This window comes from Scardinius erythrophthalmus, assembly GCF_964197995.2.
Source record: "Scardinius erythrophthalmus genome assembly, chromosome: 9".
NCBI classification, from domain to species: domain Eukaryota; kingdom Metazoa; phylum Chordata; class Actinopteri; order Cypriniformes; family Leuciscidae; genus Scardinius; species Scardinius erythrophthalmus.
Window position 1 is genome coordinate 31,739,998 of NC_138229.1, and position 20,520 is coordinate 31,760,517.

A 20,520-nucleotide genomic window follows, 5' to 3' on the forward strand; every position below is an offset into this window, starting at 1 on the left:
TGGTCATAGGAGAGTTCTTGTTAGCCAGCACCCACTCCACAAATGCAGTAAATTTCCCTCGAGAATCATTAGGCCTGCCTTACACTGCTCATTTAAACTGGTAAGTCACGCCAGGTATAAAAAAAAAGTCACTTGTGTGGTCCTCGAGGGTTTTATTTTACTGCCCTAAACAGAGAAATCTGACCGCTGGAAGATCTATTTCTTGTTCGGTCTTCTGTCAAATTGTGGCTGAAATGGGCGCACAAATACAACAAAAACAGTCTTTAATGAATCCATAAATGTAACAAAGAACACGCAGGAGATCACAGGAACAAGTTTATCACAACCACACTGATTTAAATGAAGGGACAAAGGGACCTAAGGGCTAAAATACACAGGGAGACCAATCAAAGGAACTGGGAACAGATGAGTACTTAATTTGAAACTATGACAAAAGATGAGTGATTAGGAATAAACCAAACAATGACAATGAAAACTAAGACTAGACAGAATAAAACAAGAGAAAGTAACAATGTCAATATAACAGACATTCAGCACCAAATTATAGTCATCAAAATCACACTATCTGTAGCTTCATGAAAAAATGCTATTGAAACCCGCTGTTGTCTTTCATAACAATCTTTTTTTTTTACTGCACGTTACATAAGAGATGAAATTTCATAATAACAGCTAACATTAATTAGCATTTGCAAACCTACTACACAGGAAAGATAAAAAGATGATATATTTATTTATATCACTGAATGTGAGAAACAAGGCCTGATCTTAATTAAGAAATAAACCATAACACAGAGAATAAAAAGAACTGTTTAAAGACAGATTGAAACTGACTAGGTCAAACACAGAGTGTTATGCTCTATAACACTGTGCTTTTCTCCTCAAATCACTTACACAAGCAGTAGAAAATGTACATGCGGTGTCCAAGCTAAAAATCAGAGACGAGGGTTGAAATGTTCAGTCCAAAGAAAAAGTGATACATTTTAATTGATGACTCTTTCCAGGAAACATTTGTGTCATTTGTGTCCATATCACTTACTACTGATAAAAAAAAAAAAAAAAAAAATGGCCTCATATTGTCATATTGTTTGATAGAGTTAATGCTTTTAAGCTTTTTAAGAGTTAGTGTTTTTATGGAATTTTTGGAAAATCAGCCAACTTGCATGTCCTTATTCATCACTATTACAGATTAATTAGGTTACAATATTTATTAGAAAACTTTTACTGGAATAAAAATATCATGGTTTCAGTATTTCTTTAAGTCCATGTTTTTGGACTACAGTACATGGTTCATTATATAAATATAATTATGTTTACACATGTGGTGTGATGACTTATAATATAGTTAAGACCGTTTTTAGCTATTTTTGTGTTGACCTTCAACTCAGTAACATTCAACCCTGAAACATTTGAAATGTAACAAGGTAAAATAGCTGTTTATGAATTCAAGACTTATTGTAACAGAGTTGAAATAATAGCGCTTTAGGGTTAGCCTAACAACCTTATTGGCATTTTGTAAGGCTGTAACCTTAGGATTAGAGGTAATAGTTTAAGAATATGCCATTAAAATTCATTTTAATATAATTTATTTTTATACTAAAAATAAATGATTTTTTAATATAAATCATGCGAAAATGTCATGGTTTCATGAGAATGGGCCTAGTAAGTTGTAATCCCTTGTGAAAAATAACTTTTAAAAAGTGCACTTTGTAATCATGTTAAATTAAAAGTTTTGATTATCTTTTGTCATGCTTTAAAGAAGAACACTTGATGTGTTGACTAACATACTAAAGCACTTGTAAAGAACTAGTAAAGTAGTAACGTGAAACACTTCAACATTACATTTAAAGTTCAAATATTTGTTTAAATGTACTAAATTGCATCTTCATCATTACAAATGTGTAATTAGAAATACATTTAAATACAGTGCAAGTTTCAATAAAAATTACATTTAAAGAATATTTTAGCTTACTTTATTTTAGTGCTGGTCAGTACATTCAACAATACACAATATTCCATAATAAGTACTCTTTTTAAAGGTCCCGTTGCATGCGATTCCATGTTTCAAACTTTAGTTAGTGTGTAATGTTGCTGTTAGAGCATAAATAATATCTGTAAAATTATAAAGCTCAAAGTTCAATGCCAAGCGAGATATTTTATTTAACAGAAGTTGACTACAAAAAACGGCTCGATTGGACTACACCCCTCTACATCCTGCATTAGTGACATCACCAGAACCGTTTCTTGACTAACCTCCGCCCACAGGAATGCTCCCTCAACTCTACTGGCTACTTGCGCACTTCTTATAACTTAGCCTACTGTGTTTACTCAGCTCTTACGGTGATTTTCTGAAGTAAAACTGACGCTTCATCTTTTGTGTGATGTACAATAAACTTTATTATACTCATCAGTATATGTTTGATCATCATTCAGACAGCAGACTTGTAGGCTATTAGTAAGTAATGGATACATAGCCTACAAGCAGATGACAAATACGTTATAATAACCGTAATTAAACTAATAAACTATACCTGTTTCATCTCTATACAGCACTCTGACTCTGTAGGCATTATTGTCCGACTCGAAATGAACACCGTTACTGAGAGTTTCTGATATTATCATCATTCCGTGAGATGAATTTGTCCTGACAGACTGAGCGCGAGCTCATGAAGCTCCGCCCCCTGTGTCGTCCAGCAGCACCTCATTTGCATTTAAAGGGGACACACTGAAACGGCTCGTTTTTCTGAGCCCCAAAAAATGTCAATTTAAACATGCTGTAAAAAATGATCTGTTGGGTATTTTGAGCTCAAACTTCACATACACACTCTGGGGACATCAGAGACTTATTTTACATCTTGTGAAAAGGGGCATAGAACGGGACCTTTAAAAGTTCATGCTAAAGTGTACTTCATTTTCACAAAGGGTGTTTTGTTATAGTGTGTTGCTTCAGTGTAACGGGACACTTTACTGTATGTATGTGTGCTTAGCAGTACTCACTCGACAGTGTCCTTGTTTAGCGTCCCTGTGATGTTTAGTCCGTACTTGTGCTGCATGGCAGCAATAGCAGAATGCATGGTTTGCGCTGATCGCAGGACGGCCATGTTAGGTTGTGTATGGTGGAGGTAGCCATACCTCTGTAACCACGCCTGCAAGAGACAGAACAAACATAACCTGACAACATGTCCTCAGCTAAAGCCCAAGGATCAGCTGTAGCTTGAACAACAAAACAGTGAGAAGGAGCTAAAGGCTCACAAGGCTTGAAAGGAAGCCTATGTTTAGGGCTTCGTTTTACGTTGGTTCTCAGATGGTTTTGCTTGAGCACCAAGGTTGTATGTTGGCGACTGGGTGGTAATCACACAAAAGTAACAAAACATTGCAATTGATTTGATTCATATTACCATGAATTGCACAGGCCCAACTAATAATTGACATGATAATAAATGAATAGGACTGTTTACAATATTGTATATGCATACACAGCATCAGAAGTGCAAATTACCAGGCAAACATATAGGACAAAAACCTTCAACCAGAACAGAGTCAAACAAACCACTCAAGTTCATTAACTTTTATGCATTCAATGCCGAAGAAATCGACTGAGACTAATGGAACCATCAAAATCCTTCTTCAGGAACTTCACGAAATGTTTCCACTGCAAAGGCCATGCAAGTATACATTTAATGAGGTGCTCTGAAAACGATAAGCTGATGGTTCTTTTCATAGTTAAATGGATCAATATGTATTTGGTTCTGATTCTCTGCTTGCAACAAAGTGTATTTTACAATTTAGATTTAGGCTCTAGTGTACTGTACAGTAAGAAAGACATTTCCCTCCCCTGGAAATGAATATTTCTTTGAATTAATAAACAATTAACGCTGAGTTTTCACAGGACAAACAGGTGGGTTGATTGTTATAATAATTTTACTACATTAGGTTAATTCTATTAACTGATCCAAATATTCATAATCAATTATAACAAGTTATGGTTGATTATTAATATTTCTTTAGTGCTAATTTGCTACAACGACTTAAGTGTACTTAAAGAGAGTACACTTTTATGAATGTTTCTTAACACTCTTAAGTACACTTTGTAATAATAATATTAAATTAAATGTTTTACTTTAAAGAGTATTTTAAATAATTTTGTTTTAATCTTTTGTTGTGTTTTAGAGAAGTACACTAACATATTAAAGCACATGTAAAGTACTTGATTATTAGCTGTGGTGTGTTATTTAATATCACATTTAAAGTTAATATACAGTATTTTAAATGTTCTAAATTGCAGCTTCATCATTTCAAATGCGAACTTACAAATAGCCTATATTTAAATGCATGACATTCAAGTTTCAATAGAGATGGAATTAAAGTACATTTTAGTTTGTCATAAAGGCTCATCACATTCGGCAGGAAACTTTAACCATATTTCAAAGACAATAGAAGTAAATGTGAAATTACAAGTCGCACTTAAGTATGTATAAAAGAAAACGCTCTTAAATTCAACTAATTGCATTTAATCTAAATATAGACTTTATATTTTGCCTACCAAATGAGAAAGTACTGCAGAGTTTGTTTGGACATGTCACATGGCATTTGATGTCCACAATAGTAGATTTATATAGCGTCTTGCCGCTCTTTTACTTTGCTAAGCATTACATTATATTGTTAGCCCCAATTTATTATTAGCATTTAGCATTGTTTCTTTTCTGCTTTACATGACCCCTAATCACCTATCAGAACAGAGCTGCGGCCATTTTTGCGTTGCTCTAGTTGACAATCACTTTTTTTGATGTTAAATAATGGCTAAAAACTTTCACGGTTACAGTTTCATCATCAGTTTTAACATGTAACACGCTTCCAGAGTCGCTAACTTTGAAATCTATTCAGAACTGCATCCTAGCAAACTGCTCTTAACCTACTACTTTTACCATACCTTTAAATAGCAGAAATAGAAAGAGTAGTATGTTAAAATGTAGTACTGAATTCACTAAAAGGCACAACTAGAGAACACTAACGTTAACGTGTGAGCAAAAGAACATTTTATGAACTCTCTTTGTTGTTGAAATGAACAGTAATGGCCTGTTGCAATGCGTCCTATGAGAGCGGTGATTCGAGTAGAGTGGTATTCTGAAGGTACATGTGAAGATCATTTCATTCCAAACAACATTATGCATGAAAGAGCTTTTAAGATAATGTACTTGAGGTCCATATGCTTTGGAACAATCTATAAACCAAAGGTAAACTAAATGTTTTAGTGCTCTGCTGCCACTTAAATCAATAATTCAGTATGAATGTTTGTATATGTAAACGTATGATACAGTATATATATATATATATATATACAATCTTAATGGTGTACCGTGTAAAGGACATTAGGTTATATTGTCGGCCTAGTTCTCATTATGAGAGCAAAAACAGTTGAGAGCCAAATTGATTCTCCAGCATTAATCAGCCTCTGCGTCTCTAACAAACACAAGGGCTGATTACTAATTTATATGAAGAAAACACAGATGTGCAATAGAGCCGTAGGGGTCTGGGATGGCAGGGTGTAACCATGGTGATAAAGAGTCATAGATAGAAGCAACTTTGTCATCCTCCGGGTGTTGTAATCACTCTCTTGTGAAGCTATAAATACAGAGCTCTGCCAAACTGATGCGCACTAAAGATGTCAATGAAGGGGGAAAAAATGTTGCCACGTTAATATACTGTACTCAATGTGTGTCAAATAAAACCATGATTGCTCTGCGGGTAAACACAAAGGCGCTCACAAACTCGTGTTTATGCATAAATAAAGCAATGTAATGAAAACATTAGGTGAAATATTAAGCATCAAGCAAACATGATCGTATAATTAACATATTCTCTGCGGTCCGACAGCGTTCCAACATCCCCAACCGAAGGAATTTCATCCAAACGAGCCAATCTCTCCAAGATTTGTTTGAATATTTTTTTCACAAGTTTAATAGTTTATTGAGCCGACAAAGCAAAGAAAGAACAAAGAAAGGGAAAAACAGAAAGAAAAGAAAAAATAATTGTGTACAATACAAGATAATCTACCGTTCAAAAGTTTGGGGTCGGTAATATGTTTTAGAAATAAGTCTTAATGCTCACCAAGGCTGCATTTCTTTGATAAAAAATACAGTAATAAGAGCAATATTGTGCAATATTGTTACAGTTGAAAATAATTGTTTTCTATTTGAATACATATTAAAATGTATTTATTCCTGTGATCAAAGCTGAATTTTCAGCATCATTACTCCTGTACAGTATCACGTGATCCTTCAGAAATCATTTTAATATGATGATTTTATGCTTAAGAAACATTTCTTATTATTGTCAATGTTGAAAACTGTTGTGCTGCTTAGTATTTTTGTGGAAAAAGTGATAAAAAAAATCAGGATTTTTTGGAGGAATAGAAATCTTAAAAGAACAGCATTTATTTGAAATATAAACTTTAACCTTAACCGTAATATTATAAATGTTTTTTGGATCAATTTTTAAAAAACAAAAAAAATCTTTTGAACGATCGGGATGTGGATTCTGTTTAGGCCGTTACACGACACCGCTTTCAACTAAAATCTGAAAACTTTTGATGTGTTTTGGCTGTTCATTTACACGACAACAGTGTTTTGGGGCCTGAAAATGAAAAAAAAAATTTTGTTGAAAGTTTTTGAAAATTATACTGTTATCGTCACTGTGTAAACTACAAAAAAGCAAATTTGTGAAAATGGTGATGTCATGCACATGCGTATCACGTGTTCATTCTATAGGAGCGTAGTGTTTCTTTACAAACGTGACATCGCCATCTACTGGCCTGGCATGAATAATAATACAGCGTTTTTTGTCGTTTCCACTGATCAGTGTGAACGGGGATCGTTTTGACACCGTTGTCGTCTATACGCAAAAAATTCAAAGGAAAAAAACATTTTTAGTACATCTTGTCCTGTAAACGTACACTTAGGGGCTGTTTACATGACACCATGTTTAACTAAACGGAGGACTTTTTATGCATTTTGGTCGTTCATTCACACAACTATCTTTTGGGTGGCTGAAAACGCAAACTTTTGAAAATGGGTTTTAAAGTGCACGTTTTTGAAAGTGGTCACCATGTAAACAACAAAAAAGCGAATCACTGAAGACGATGACGTCATGCACATGCGAATTACGTGTTCAGTCAATAGTGTTTCATCGCCATCTACTGGCCTGGTATCAGAATACAGAGTTTTCAGTCGTTTTCACGGATCCGTGTGAATGGGGATCGTTTTGACAATGGTTTCGCCTGTACGCGGAAAACTCAAAGGAAAAACTTCTCAGTTTTAAGCATATCGGTGTCATGTAAACATAGTTTGCTTTCTCTCTGTGCCCGTATTTTTTGTAATTTTCCTGTGTCTCCTGAGTTTTGTTATTAAGGACTGTTATTTGGTTGTGTACTTACTACTACAGCCACGCGTTACATGTGCATTCAGTTACTTCTTAAACATACTGTAAAATCATTTAAAATAACCATATTTTACCTAATAATTGATTCCATGTCTCACCATATTTCTCTGGTTGTCTAACATTATTCTTTCTGGGTGAATGTATGATTTTGTTTTACACTTTTTAATGAAATATATTTAAGCTCCAGTCGAAATAATAAATAAACCTTATATATATATATATATATATATATATATATATATATATATTGTTATGGAGAAAACCGTATTATTTATTTTGTGTATATTACCCACTTGCCTAATTGCCTTGACTCACTCAACAATGCAAGTTAATGGACCATTAATATTTTTGTAACTGTAGACAGTGATACAAATTTTATCCAAATGAGCCAAATCATCCAAATCAAATTGTTCCAGGATTTGTCTAAAGTGTTTACAATAATACAGGCTTTCTTAATGAAATGATTATGCTTTAAAAGAGCCTGACTTATCTCTGTTTGACAGAATCTGAAAAGAGTGAATATTGCCCACTGAGAGAAGAGATGCTAAACAAAGAGATGACGTGAATCTCCGTGAAGGGCTAAATCTGAGCTCTCATGACGCATGTGCAAGCAGAACTTTAAAACGTGAGGTTTGATTTAAAAAGCGAGGCAGTTCAGGACAGGTTTTCTTGATGTTCAAAGTGCTTAGTCATTCAGAGGTGGTGGAGTGCATCCTGTCGCACGTCTCGCCCTACCATGACAACATGAAAATGATCAGTACCCTGAAGCTGCTGCCACATTTATACCAGATGGCAGAGAGACAGACAGAAAAAGGGTACGGCGCGATGATGATGAAAACATCCTTCTGGAGGACGTTGGAACAATAGTGTACCTCATGAAGACAGTGTATCCACTAAAGATGAAAACCCCATCATAAATACAGGTTATCTTGAAACAGAGTGAGACACGAGACTGTGCTTTTACATATTCTATGAGTACAGTCACATTCAAAGTGTCTGTTTTGTCATTTATATCTGCAATGCTGTAAATGTTTTTGATACATTTATGGTAGAAAACTTGCAGCTTTGAGTGCAACAAAATTGTCAGTGTTACAGTCATTATGATGTGGCTTTTTGACTGTATTGCATATTTTATTGTTCCCAGTTTTATGTCTTTAAAGCCCCCCTGTAGTCAATAATTTTATATTTTAAAACTCATCTTTGATCACCAAAATTTAATTTTTAAAAAAATTTTCCTTGAAAAAAATCATCATGCTCTAAAATAGCTTGAATGTAACTCTACACCCTTGCCTCATTTATTATACAGTACGTGGTTCTATAAATATGCAAATTAGCCCCGCCTCCACTCACTCACACCAGCTCAGAGATCCACTCGTTGTCAATCACTCGTTGACGTGATTGGTTACTTGGTAGTTTGTGACTTCAGAAACACCAGCGATTTCAAACCGCGTTTTTGAGACTGTCTTCTGTTCACTGCAGTTTTAATGAGAAAATACTCAGCAATGGTGTTGACTTATGAATTTGCCCATGGTTTGTCTTAAAGCATATTAAAAACACCACATAGACATATAAACAACATTAAAAACTGCATTTTTACCACACGGGGTCTTTAAATTATAGAATATAATCATTTTAATGTGACTATAAATGTTCAATGTAACTAATATGGTAATTCATTCCTTTCAAATTTTCCTTTGTATTTTAAAGTAAAATTAAATGTATTATCTTTAAAAAATGTTTTAACCGTGAGTAAAGTAAGGTAACTTATAGGGTTACACTTTATTTTAAGGTGACGTAGTTACATTGTACTTACTCAAGTACTGAGTAATATTAATTAACTACATGTACTTACTATACAGTAATGGTTAGGGTTTGGTTGAGGGTTAGTTACTTGTAATTATGCATACTTTACGGTTATTACTATAGTTAGTACATGTAGTAGCGTGTAACTACGTCACCTTAAAATAAAGTGTTACCACTTATAGTTACTGACAGGTTTTTCTACTGTAGCATTTTTTACATTCATTTCTCTTTAAACATTTGACTTTATACTGCATGATTTGCATGAACACGAACTGCTCAGGACTTCATCTGTTTCTGCTTAAGGGAGCATGTCTTTCTTCTCCTTCCACTGCAAAATTTTCTCACTTGTCTTTCTCTGTAGCTCATTCTCACTTTCTTTCTCTCTCTCTCCCATTTGCATCTTGCAGCAAAAGCCAATCAATGAAGTCAATTACAGGTTTCGGTATGTGAAATGCAGTTGCATCCAAAAATGTGCTACTGTTTCCAGGCAAACCATTCTTTGTGCAAATTAGCTGCTATATTTTCCCGAGGGCAACACCACCGGTTTGCTAGGGGTCAGTGCTAAAACTAACCAACGGCAGAGAGGTAAAACCTCAAGTGCTGCTTACATAGTCTGCCCACTAACCAGAAGCCAGGAATATACTACTCTCTCTTGCTTTTGTCTGTCTCTCCCTCCTTCCCCTTTTCTTTCAGCAACTTCCTGCTGAGCCAAACAACCCCCTTTATCTGCTTTCTATGCCTTTAATCAGCAAGCACATGAGTAAGTGTATGTGTGCATTATGAGGACAGGTTTCAGGCCCACGCGATACTGTGAAATTTGGTTTATTTCCACTCTTTTCTCACAACACTCAAAGAGATTTTTGGTGATTGTCCATAAAAAGCTCACAGCCATGATTCTACTGTAGGTTGTTGTGGGTGGTTGCCAAGATGTTGCTATTTGGTTGCTAAGTGGTTTTTAAACGGTACCTTTTATGCCCTTTTTCAAAGTCTTGATTTTGTTTTCAGTGTCTACTAGAATAGGTTTTCATACTTGATTTGTAAAAAAACATGTTATTTTTCACACATTTTGACGCTCTGAGGTGCATTTCCTGTGCAACTATGTAACTTGCTGCTTAACTACTACTATTTTGGAGAAACGAATCAACTAATCACAAAAGCTTGTAGTAACATGGTTGGATGGTGTGGTTGGAACGACAGCTCTCGACCTGTGGTTAGAAGCAGAGCTTCTTGTTTGCATAACATGATTTAATACATCCTTATCTTGAGCCAAATATGCAAAGCTGACATTCATTACAATCTACATCTTTTATTTAGAATACATACAAATGTAATTTACGTCTTTTAGTTTGTCAAGAGATTTAAAGGAACGTTTTTGAAGAGTGCGCATGTGCGAACGTGCTCTAGTAAGTAAGAACCAGCCAAATTGAATCTGGAAATAAAGCTAACTGAGGAAAATGAGAAATAGTCCTCAGATGCCATGTCCGTAATTTAAAGGTACTATGGTAGTAAAGTAGCGAGTCGGGAAACACTCCCCATAATAACTTCTGATAATAAATCTATTCCAGATCTCCAGATTAATGAACATGGCACCCAATGTGTACTTCACTGTTTTTTTTTTTTTTGTTCCATGTCATTTTCCTTTATTTGATCTTTGATTAATCTCTGGTTCCCTCATACGTTATACTCCAGAGTTCCCTTACAAAAACTGACAGTTTACACGCTAAAAGATTGAAATGTTTTTCAATTGTATGAAAGATATAGAATGTAATGAATGTTGGCTTGCTTATTGTGACCATGAGCATGATCTATTTAAAGGGATAGTTCACCCAAAAATGAAAATTTGCCCATGATTTACTCACCCTCAAGTCATCCTACACTCAAAAAAAACAAAAGATGGTTCTTTACACTAACAGTTCTATTGTTCTATTGTTCTATCAAGAACCCTTGATATGCTGAAATGGTTCTTTGTGTTAGAGTTTAGGGTTCTTTATTCCCGCTTTTTTGTTTACCAAATCTGTAACTGGCAAAGCCTCCTCATTACTGATTTTCTGGAGCTCAGCTACAACTACAGTTATACACACAGACTGTCAACATACTATCTCAACAAGTAAATGATTTATTTCCGAACAATCATGTCTTTTTCTCTCTAGTTTAACAGAACATGTAAGTGTGAGCAGCTCTGTTCAGTTAAGGATATACTCATTGTCTCTTCTCCACAAAGTAAGTAACAGAAATATGGAATTTATGATCCATATTGTTTGATTTTTTTTTTAATTATGACATTATGCCTAAACATACCCAGTAACAAAAAAACATTAAAGCTATACCATGACTTTACATCACTTTTTCCTTTTAACATGGTAAAGGGCTCATTCTGTCCATTTTTGATAGTTTTGGCCGCATGAACATAATAGATTTTAAATAATCAAATGGAAGAGACACAGTGTAACTCTAAACTCGATTGTGTATTTAAGATGCTGTCAGGTATCATAACCTTATCATCTGCAGAGAGAAACTGCCACTCAGAAAACACACATAATGAAGGACGTAAAGACATCATAGGGGATTGTGAAGATTTTTCACTGGAACTTGGTCTTCATTACTATCGTGTTCAGTGTCAATTGTTATTTATTAATGTATTCAGCTAACCTCTGTTGTAAGAGCACTGTCATTTTTGATACAATCTGCCATGTCAGTAAATAATAGTACCTAATTGACACAACATGCTGTTTAAAAAAAAAAAAAAAGTAAAACCCAAATAGAGGCAACAAGGTATGGAAGCTTGTTTCCGCCACTGAATAAAACATTTTAAAAGATAATTGCGACTTTTTATCTCACAATTGCGAGTTTACATCTCGCAATTCTGACTTTATTTCTCACAATTGCGAGATATAAAGTCAGAATTGCGTGAAACAAAGTCAGAATTCTGAGATATAAAGTCAGAATTGCGAGATGTAAAGTCAGAATTGCAAGATATAAAGTCAGAATTCTGAGATATAAAGTCAGAATTCTGAGATATAAAGTCAGAATTCTGAGATATAAAGTCAGAATTGCGAGATATAAAGTCAGAATTCTGAGATATAAAGTCAGAATTCTGAGATATAAAGTCAGAATTCTGAGATATAAAGTCAGAATTGTGAGATATAAAGTCAGAATTCTGAGATATAAAGTCAGAATTGCGAGGTATAAAGTCGCAATTGCGTCTTATAAAGTCAGAATTCTGACTTTTTTTCTCGCAATTGCGACTTTATATCACGCAATTCTGACTTTATATCTCAGAATTCTGACTTTATATCACGCAATTCTGACTTTATAACACATAATTGCGAGTTTATATCTCGCAATTCTGACATCTTTTCTCAGAATTGTGAGATATAAAGTCCAATTCTAGGGGGGAAAAAAAGACGGACTTTTTTTTTTTTTTACCTTAGAATAGTTTATATCACAATTCTGACTTTATAACACGCAATTGCGACTTTATATCATGCAATTCTGACTTTATATCTCCCAATTGCGTGATATAAAGTCAGAATTCTGAGATATAAAGTCAGATTTGCGTGATATAAAGTCGCAATTGCGAGAAAAAAAGTCAGAATTCTGACTTTATAACACGCAATTGTGACTTTATTTCACGCAATTCTTACTTTATATCTCGCAATTCTGACTTTAAAACACGCAATTGCGACTTTATTTCACGCAATTCTGACTTTATATCTCGCAATTCTGAGAAATAAAGTCAGAATTGCGAGATGTAAACTCGCAATTGTAAGATAAAAAGTCGCAATTATCTTTTATTTATTTGTATTTTGTGGCGGAAACAAGCTTCCATTACAAGGTATAAGACTAGGCAGATAAGGGGCAGAAGAAGTAACAGAAATATGGAATTTATGATCCATATTGTTTGATTTTTTTTTTAATTATGACATTATGCCTAAACATACCCAGTAACAAAAAAACATTAAAGCTATACCATGACTTTACATCACTTTTTCCTTTTAACATGGTAAAGGGCTCATTCTGTCCATTTTTGATAGTTTTGGCCGCATGAACATAATAGATTTTAAATAATCAAATGGAAGAGACACAGTGTAACTCTAAACTCGATTGTGTATTTAAGATGCTGTCAGGTATCATAACCTTATCATCTGCAGAGAGAAACTGCCACTCAGAAAACACACATAATGAAGGACGTAAAGACATCATAGGGGATTGTGAAGATTTTTCACTGGAACTTGGTCTTCATTACTATCGTGTTCAGTGTCAATTGTTATTTATTAATGTATTCAGCTAACCTCTGTTGTAAGAGCACTGTCATTTTTGATACAATCTGCCATGTCAGTAAATAATAGTACCTAATTGACACAACATGCTGTTTAAAAAAAAAAAAAAAGTAAAACCCAAATAGAGGCAACAAGGTATGGAAGCTTGTTTCCGCCACTGAATAAAACATTTTAAAAGATAATTGCGACTTTTTATCTCACAATTGCGAGTTTACATCTCGCAATTCTGACTTTATTTCTCACAATTGCGAGATATAAAGTCAGAATTGCGTGAAACAAAGTCAGAATTCTGAGATATAAAGTCAGAATTGCGAGATGTAAAGTCAGAATTGCAAGATATAAAGTCAGAATTCTGAGATATAAAGTCAGAATTCTGAGATATAAAGTCAGAATTCTGAGATATAAAGTCAGAATTGCGAGATATAGTCAGAATTCTGAGATATAAAGTCAGAATTCTGAGATATAAAGTCAGAATTCTGAGATATAAAGTCAGAATTGCGAGATATAAAGTCAGAATTCTGAGATATAAAGTCAGAATTGCAAGATATGAAGTCAGAATTCTGAGATATAAAGTCAGAATTTCTGAGATATAAAGTCAGAATTCTGAGATATAAAGTCAGAATTGCGAGGTATAAAGTCGCAATTGCGTCTTATAAAGTCAGAATTCTGACTTTTTTTCTCGCAATTGCGACTTTATATCACGCAATTCTGACTTTATATCTCAGAATTCTGACTTTATATCACGCAATTCTGACTTTATAACACATAATTGCGAGTTTATATCTCGCAATTCTGACATCTTTTCTCAGAATTGTGAGATATAAAGTCCAATTCTAGGGGGGAAAAAAAGACGGACTTTTTTTTTTTTTACCTTAGAATAGTTTATATCACAATTCTGACTTTATAACACGCAATTGCGACTTTATATCATGCAATTCTGACTTTATATCTCCCAATTGCGTGATATAAAGTCAGAATTCTGAGATATAAAGTCAGATTTGCGTGATATAAAGTCGCAATTGCGAGAAAAAAAGTCAGAATTCTGACTTTATAACACGCAATTGTGACTTTATTTCACGCAATTCTTACTTTATATCTCGCAATTCTGACTTTAAAACACGCAATTGCGACTTTATTTCACGCAATTCTGACTTTATATCTCGCAATTCTGAGAAATAAAGTCAGAATTGCGAGATGTAAACTCGCAATTGTAAGATAAAAAGTCGCAATTATCTTTTATTTATTTGTATTTTGTGGCGGAAACAAGCTTCCATTACAAGGTATAAGACTAGGCAGATAAGGGGCTAAAAAACCCAACAATTTTAATACATAATTTATATAAAAATAATATTGATAATAGTAATATTAATGATATGAAGATACTAATATACTAATATTAATGAAAATAAATATAATTGAAAAGGTTTTTATAACACCATTAAGCACTATATAGCACTTTCAAAGCATGGTTCTTTATAAAAAGGCTTCTGCTATTGTTACAAGCCGAAGAACCCTAATTTGGTACCGTTTAGAACCATTTTTCTTAAGAGTGTAGGTGTATATGACATTCTTCTTTCAGACGAATACAATCAGAGTTATATTTTTTAAAAAATGTCCTGGCTCTTCCAAGCTTTATAATGGCAGTGAATGGATTTTTTTTTTTTTTTTTTTTTTTTACAAAAACATATGATTTTTAGAAAAACATAAGCATGAAGATCCACCCCTAAACCAAACTCTCAGTGGGTTGTAGATTTTCACGAATTCGCCACCAATTCTTACGAATTGTCATGAGAGATTGTTGATGCTTTACTGCAATGCTTTTTTTAAATGAAAATGAGGTACAAGTAAATATACATTTTAATCAACATTATGCTACAAGTGCTATTGCTTGAGCTTCTAATGATCCCGGAATATCCCTATAAGGCGCCTTTTACACGACACTGTTTTCAACTAAAAACGTTAAAAAAAAATTTGGCCACTCATTTACACGACACCAGAGTTTTGGGGGCCTGAAAACGCAAACTTTTGAAAACAGGTTTCAAAGTACAAGTTTTTGGAAACAATACCGTTATCGTTTCAGTGTAAACTACAAAAAATGTGAATTTGTGCAAACGGTAACGTGGTGCGCATGCATATTACGTGTTCAGTCTACAGGCGCGTAGTTTCTTTACAAAGTGACATCGCCATCTACTGGCCTGGCATGAATAATACAGCATTTTTAGTCATTTTCACAGATCCTCGTGAACATGGATTGTTTTGACAACGTTGTCGCATGTACGCGAAAAGAGGAAAAACTTCTCTGTTTTTAGTACATCGTTGTCGTTTAAACAGCCAACGTCTATGGATTTTTTTCATCCTTTTTATCAGGAAAATCATAAGTCTGATCACTGGTTTTATGACCTCTTCATGACATTCAAATGCATTTTAAACTTCATTAAAAAAGAATTACTTATCATCTAAAAAACCCACAGCCTTATCTGAACCAGTATGACTGTTTACAGTATCTCAGTAGTCCATAGCATGTAGCAACAACCCCTGACTCTCTATTAATCACATATAGACCCAGAGCTACATGAAATGTCATTATCAACTGAGCACTAAGCTAAGCACATTTGCACCTGTATGCGAAAGACGTGCGTAATTAAAGCCCTGGGGGTCCAGTCTTGATTTCTCTGCTGAATCCTTGAACCTTGCGCTCTCTAGTCTATTCCTAGTTCGGGGATCAGAAGTCCCCCCTCCGAGCAGTCATTACTCATCTCTCTCTCACACACACACACACACACGCACGCACACTCTCTCTCTCTTCCCCAAAGACCACTGACCTGTGCACTCAACTCGCAACTGCTGCCAACCACTGCAGCCCTGCCAGCAAAAAAACCCACACAGGAGCAACATGGGTGGCAGAGAGCTGAGAAGAACAGGGGGCTATAGTTACTGAGAGAGTGAAGACCATTCATTTAGCATTCTGATGGTTCTGTTGTTGATGACTGGTATTGTTGTAATTTGTGAAGGACAGTTTCATCAATAAAGCCTGTCATCAGTCTTATCATGACAATAGCATGTCCACCACGAGCTGATCCACTGGCACAACGCCCTCTACATCTCTCGCCTCCCAGCCAAACAGAACCAGGCGGGTGACAAATTCTCTCAATGTCAACCAGCGCTGCCAGCAGCACTAAACATCACATTTGCGCCCATTTCGGCCCATAGGAGTTTGGGGGAGATTTGCTAAGCAACTTAGATAATCTTTATGTACTTCACATTATCACAAGAGTCTGTGGTTGAGTAGCACTGAGTGAATCAAGGTCTTGCTTTCTCCATCACCTAATGATTGTCACATGGCCCGTTAGAGGCGTGTGATTGTCATCTCTGAGGGAATGGATTTGGACTGGAGGAAGGAGCAGTAGCTCTGATTGTTACTGATCTCTCTCTCTCTCTCTCTCTCTCTCTCTCTCTCTCGCCTATGAGTGTGCAGTGTTAGGAGCTATTAGGAGCTTGTGCATTAAATTGCGTAACAGTGTACGATTGAGAATGAAACATGTTTAAAGGTATACTTCATAGTATCGATCAGTACACAGAATAGAATATGATATAATAGAATATAATAGAATTCCTGTTTAATCAGTGCACAATTGAATAGGTTAAATTAGTATTTAACAGAACAGAATTCATGTGTACTTATGACTAAGAATGGTATTATAGAATTGTTTCGTATTATATTCTAGTTTGGTCAAATATGCTTAATTCTATTCTGCATTTCAATGTATGCAAAGATAGGAATTACATTCCAGCACACCGAATCGAATAGACTAGACTAGAATGGAATAGAACAGCATTTCAGTTATTTTTGTATTACACACGATAGAAAAGAATAGAATTCTGTTTAGTACACCGAATCACAGAATAGACTAGACTTGAATGGAATAGAATAGAATTTCAGTTTACTTTTTAATACAGAATAAAATAACATATTTCCTAGTTCCTGTGTATCAAAGAATAGATGCATTCTATTCCATTCTGGTTTAGTCAAATCTACTTTTCTTTTATTCTGTAATTTGGTGAACTAAGAAAACAGGAATGAGAGTCTACACTTTGTATACACACTATACAAAATAGATAGGAATTATATTTTATTATGTCCGTTTCAAATGCAGTGTAAACAGGAATTATATGTTATTCTATTCTGTAATACAAGGCAAACAGAAAATGCTATTCTATTCAATTCTACTCTATAGTCCATTTTATTCCATTCTGAAATTTGGTGTACGGAATAGAGCAGAATATGAATTTTTACTTTGCGTACAAAATTACTGAATACAACAGTACAGACTATCCTGTTATATGCATAGAATATAACAGGATAGAATTGCATTCTTGTCAACTCAGTGCACAGAATAATTGCATAGGGTAAACCAGACTAGACTAGAACAGCACAACATCCCAGTTTACTAGACTAGGTATAACAGAATAGAATTGCATTCCTGTTTACTGAGCACAGTTTGACCAGACTAGAATAGAACAGCTGTATATATATATATATATATATATATATATATATATAGCCTTCAATATCACATAATCAGGCGGCACATGGTGCAGATCCACCAAGTGATTCAACGTGATTCTGTGCTGTCCTGATTTATTTATGACCTGGCTGCAATATATCGTGTTTTTGTAGGTCTTAGTAAAAGCGTATTGTCAACACACAAGCAAAAGATGCTGATGCTGATGCTGATGTTGGGCCAGTCTTACCTCAACGCTAAAATGATACTCTTCGGCCGCGGAACAGCACATCCACACACCGTGATGGAGCCAAAACAGCACCGCATACACACAGTCCAGCCTTCGCTTTTTAAGCAACGTAACGTTCATATTTGTAGATTTGCTTTATATCCCTTTATCAATGACTGTTTATGTCTCTATCCTCGTATGTCAGTTAAGCAAGTGGCATTTTGGACCGAAGATGAAACCATCGGAGCGCGGAGAAGCATCGGCGTCCGCACATTTTGTCATTTGGCTGGCAATCCTTATTTCATCTTGCATATCTGAAGCACTATTTCGAGACATTTCTTCTCCTTTAAATCGTTACTTTGGCGAACAGGCAGCTTGCTTTTCTATATTGAGCAGCATGCAGAGCGTAAGCACTGCGCATGCGCTCTGACTCACTGGGCAGTGATGCTTGTTGACTAGTAGGCACCATTCATTCTGCCTTCATTCTTCTTTCTCGCCTGTCAATCACTGATCAATGAAGGTGTAAAAATGGGGTTTAAGTAGGCGGGACACTGAAACGGGGGACACTGACGGTGACAACAACGTCAGTATTTCCAGTCGTCAAGTAGCCTATCCTTCGGTTTAATAAGATAATAATAATGATAACAACATTAGATCTCTGATTCCAGAGGAGTGGGCAGAACAGGCAATAATTATTTTTTATTTCCATATTTTATTATTCTCTATGTTTGGGTGCAACCACCTGCTTCCATTTGATTTCAAGTTTTCCTCTTTGTTTAATGTGGTTTGAATGAAAAAAATAATATGTCAAATATATTATAATTATTTACAAAATTATAATAGTAATTATTATTATTATTTATTTATTTATTTTTTTACAAAAAAAGTTGCTATTCTAAAAATGTGTTAATTATTTAATTTGATTTGACATTAATTATTTCATTTGCATCACATAATAATTTTAATTGCTGCATATCTTTCTACATTTCTCCTTGAATCACATTTATCTATGAAAAGATTTGAGATTTGAAAGAAAGATCTGTTTAGCATTGGACATGTCCACCACAAGATGGGGGTGGTTCACTATATGTAGAAATGTACAGATTTAAAAAAATAATTAAATGTTTTAGAAATGTTTTTTGTGTGTGTGTGTTTGCGTGCGTGCGTGCGTGTGTGTGTGTGTCACAAAGATGGTAATATCAAAAATCCTTGTCCTTGTGGGGACATAGTTTTTGGTCCCCATGAGGAAAACCGCGTATAAATCATAGGCTATTAAGTGATGCTTTTTGAAAATGTAAAAATGCAGAAAGTTTTCTGTGATAGTTTAAGGGTTAGAGTAGGCTATATAGTACGGTTTGTACAAAAATCTTTATGTCTATAGAAAGTCCCCATAAAACATGGAAACCCCATGTTTGTAATTTTAGTATTAAATTTAAAGTTAATACACGTCATCTAGTACCATAAAGCAGACAGACCTTGCAAAAAAAAAAAAAACAGCCTTTCAAAATAGAGACAAATTACATTATGTGGTCATCATTTTTGCACATATTACAGTTTTTTTTCAATTGTTTACACGCAATTTTGAAAACCGGGTTCTTTTTTTCAAAACAGAATCACAATTATCCAAACACCACACTCAATTTGCATAATTCCTAGATTGTTTGCAAAATGACACACTTCAGTCAAAACATACACACTTCAGTCAAAACATATACACATATTTGTGAAAATGCTATTAGTTTCCATTTAATCAACACAGTCCTCAATGATCAGACACTATTTCAGCCAGTTACACACAGCTCTGTGATAAATATAAAACACATTTGTAAAAAAACTAATTTTAGGAAATAGCATGTGCTACATTTTTGGCCAGACATTGTTATGTAAGGGATAATTTAGATGACAAAAAAAAAAATAGTGACATACCCACAACATTCTTCATGATTAGTTTGAGATATAGGGAGAATGTACACAAATAGGCCTACTATAAACTTACCAAGCACTGCACAACACTGATGCTGCAGACTGAATATTTCAAGTATTTATTTCAATACTTACACAGTATTTCTTACCATAATCAGTTACAGTATTAACCAACAATGAAATCAATGAAACAAATAAAATCTGTAGACATATAAAAATTACTGCATGAAGTACATACACTTTGACTCTGAAGAAAAACTACTGTAAAAGCAACAAGAATACTGTAACTAATCATCATCTCTCCGTCTGGCTGGATCAGGCTATAAGATTTCAACCACATCACAGGCTA

General features: G+C 34.6%; 1 protein-coding gene across 1 annotated transcript in view; it reads right to left on the reverse strand.

The window, feature by feature from the left end:
* Positions 1–18,389, reverse strand: part of mmp16b (matrix metallopeptidase 16b (membrane-inserted)) — a gene marked incomplete at both ends in the record, with an annotated part of 34,756 nt that extends 16,367 nt beyond the window's left edge. Inside the window, 2 exons of the mRNA XM_081374395.1 lie at positions 2,995–3,143; positions 18,270–18,389. Of these exons, the coding sequence (XP_081230521.1) occupies positions 2,995–3,143; positions 18,270–18,389 (269 nt within the window). The remainder of the gene's footprint in view (positions 1–2,994; positions 3,144–18,269) is intronic.
* Positions 18,390–20,520: the final 2,131 nt, after the last annotated feature.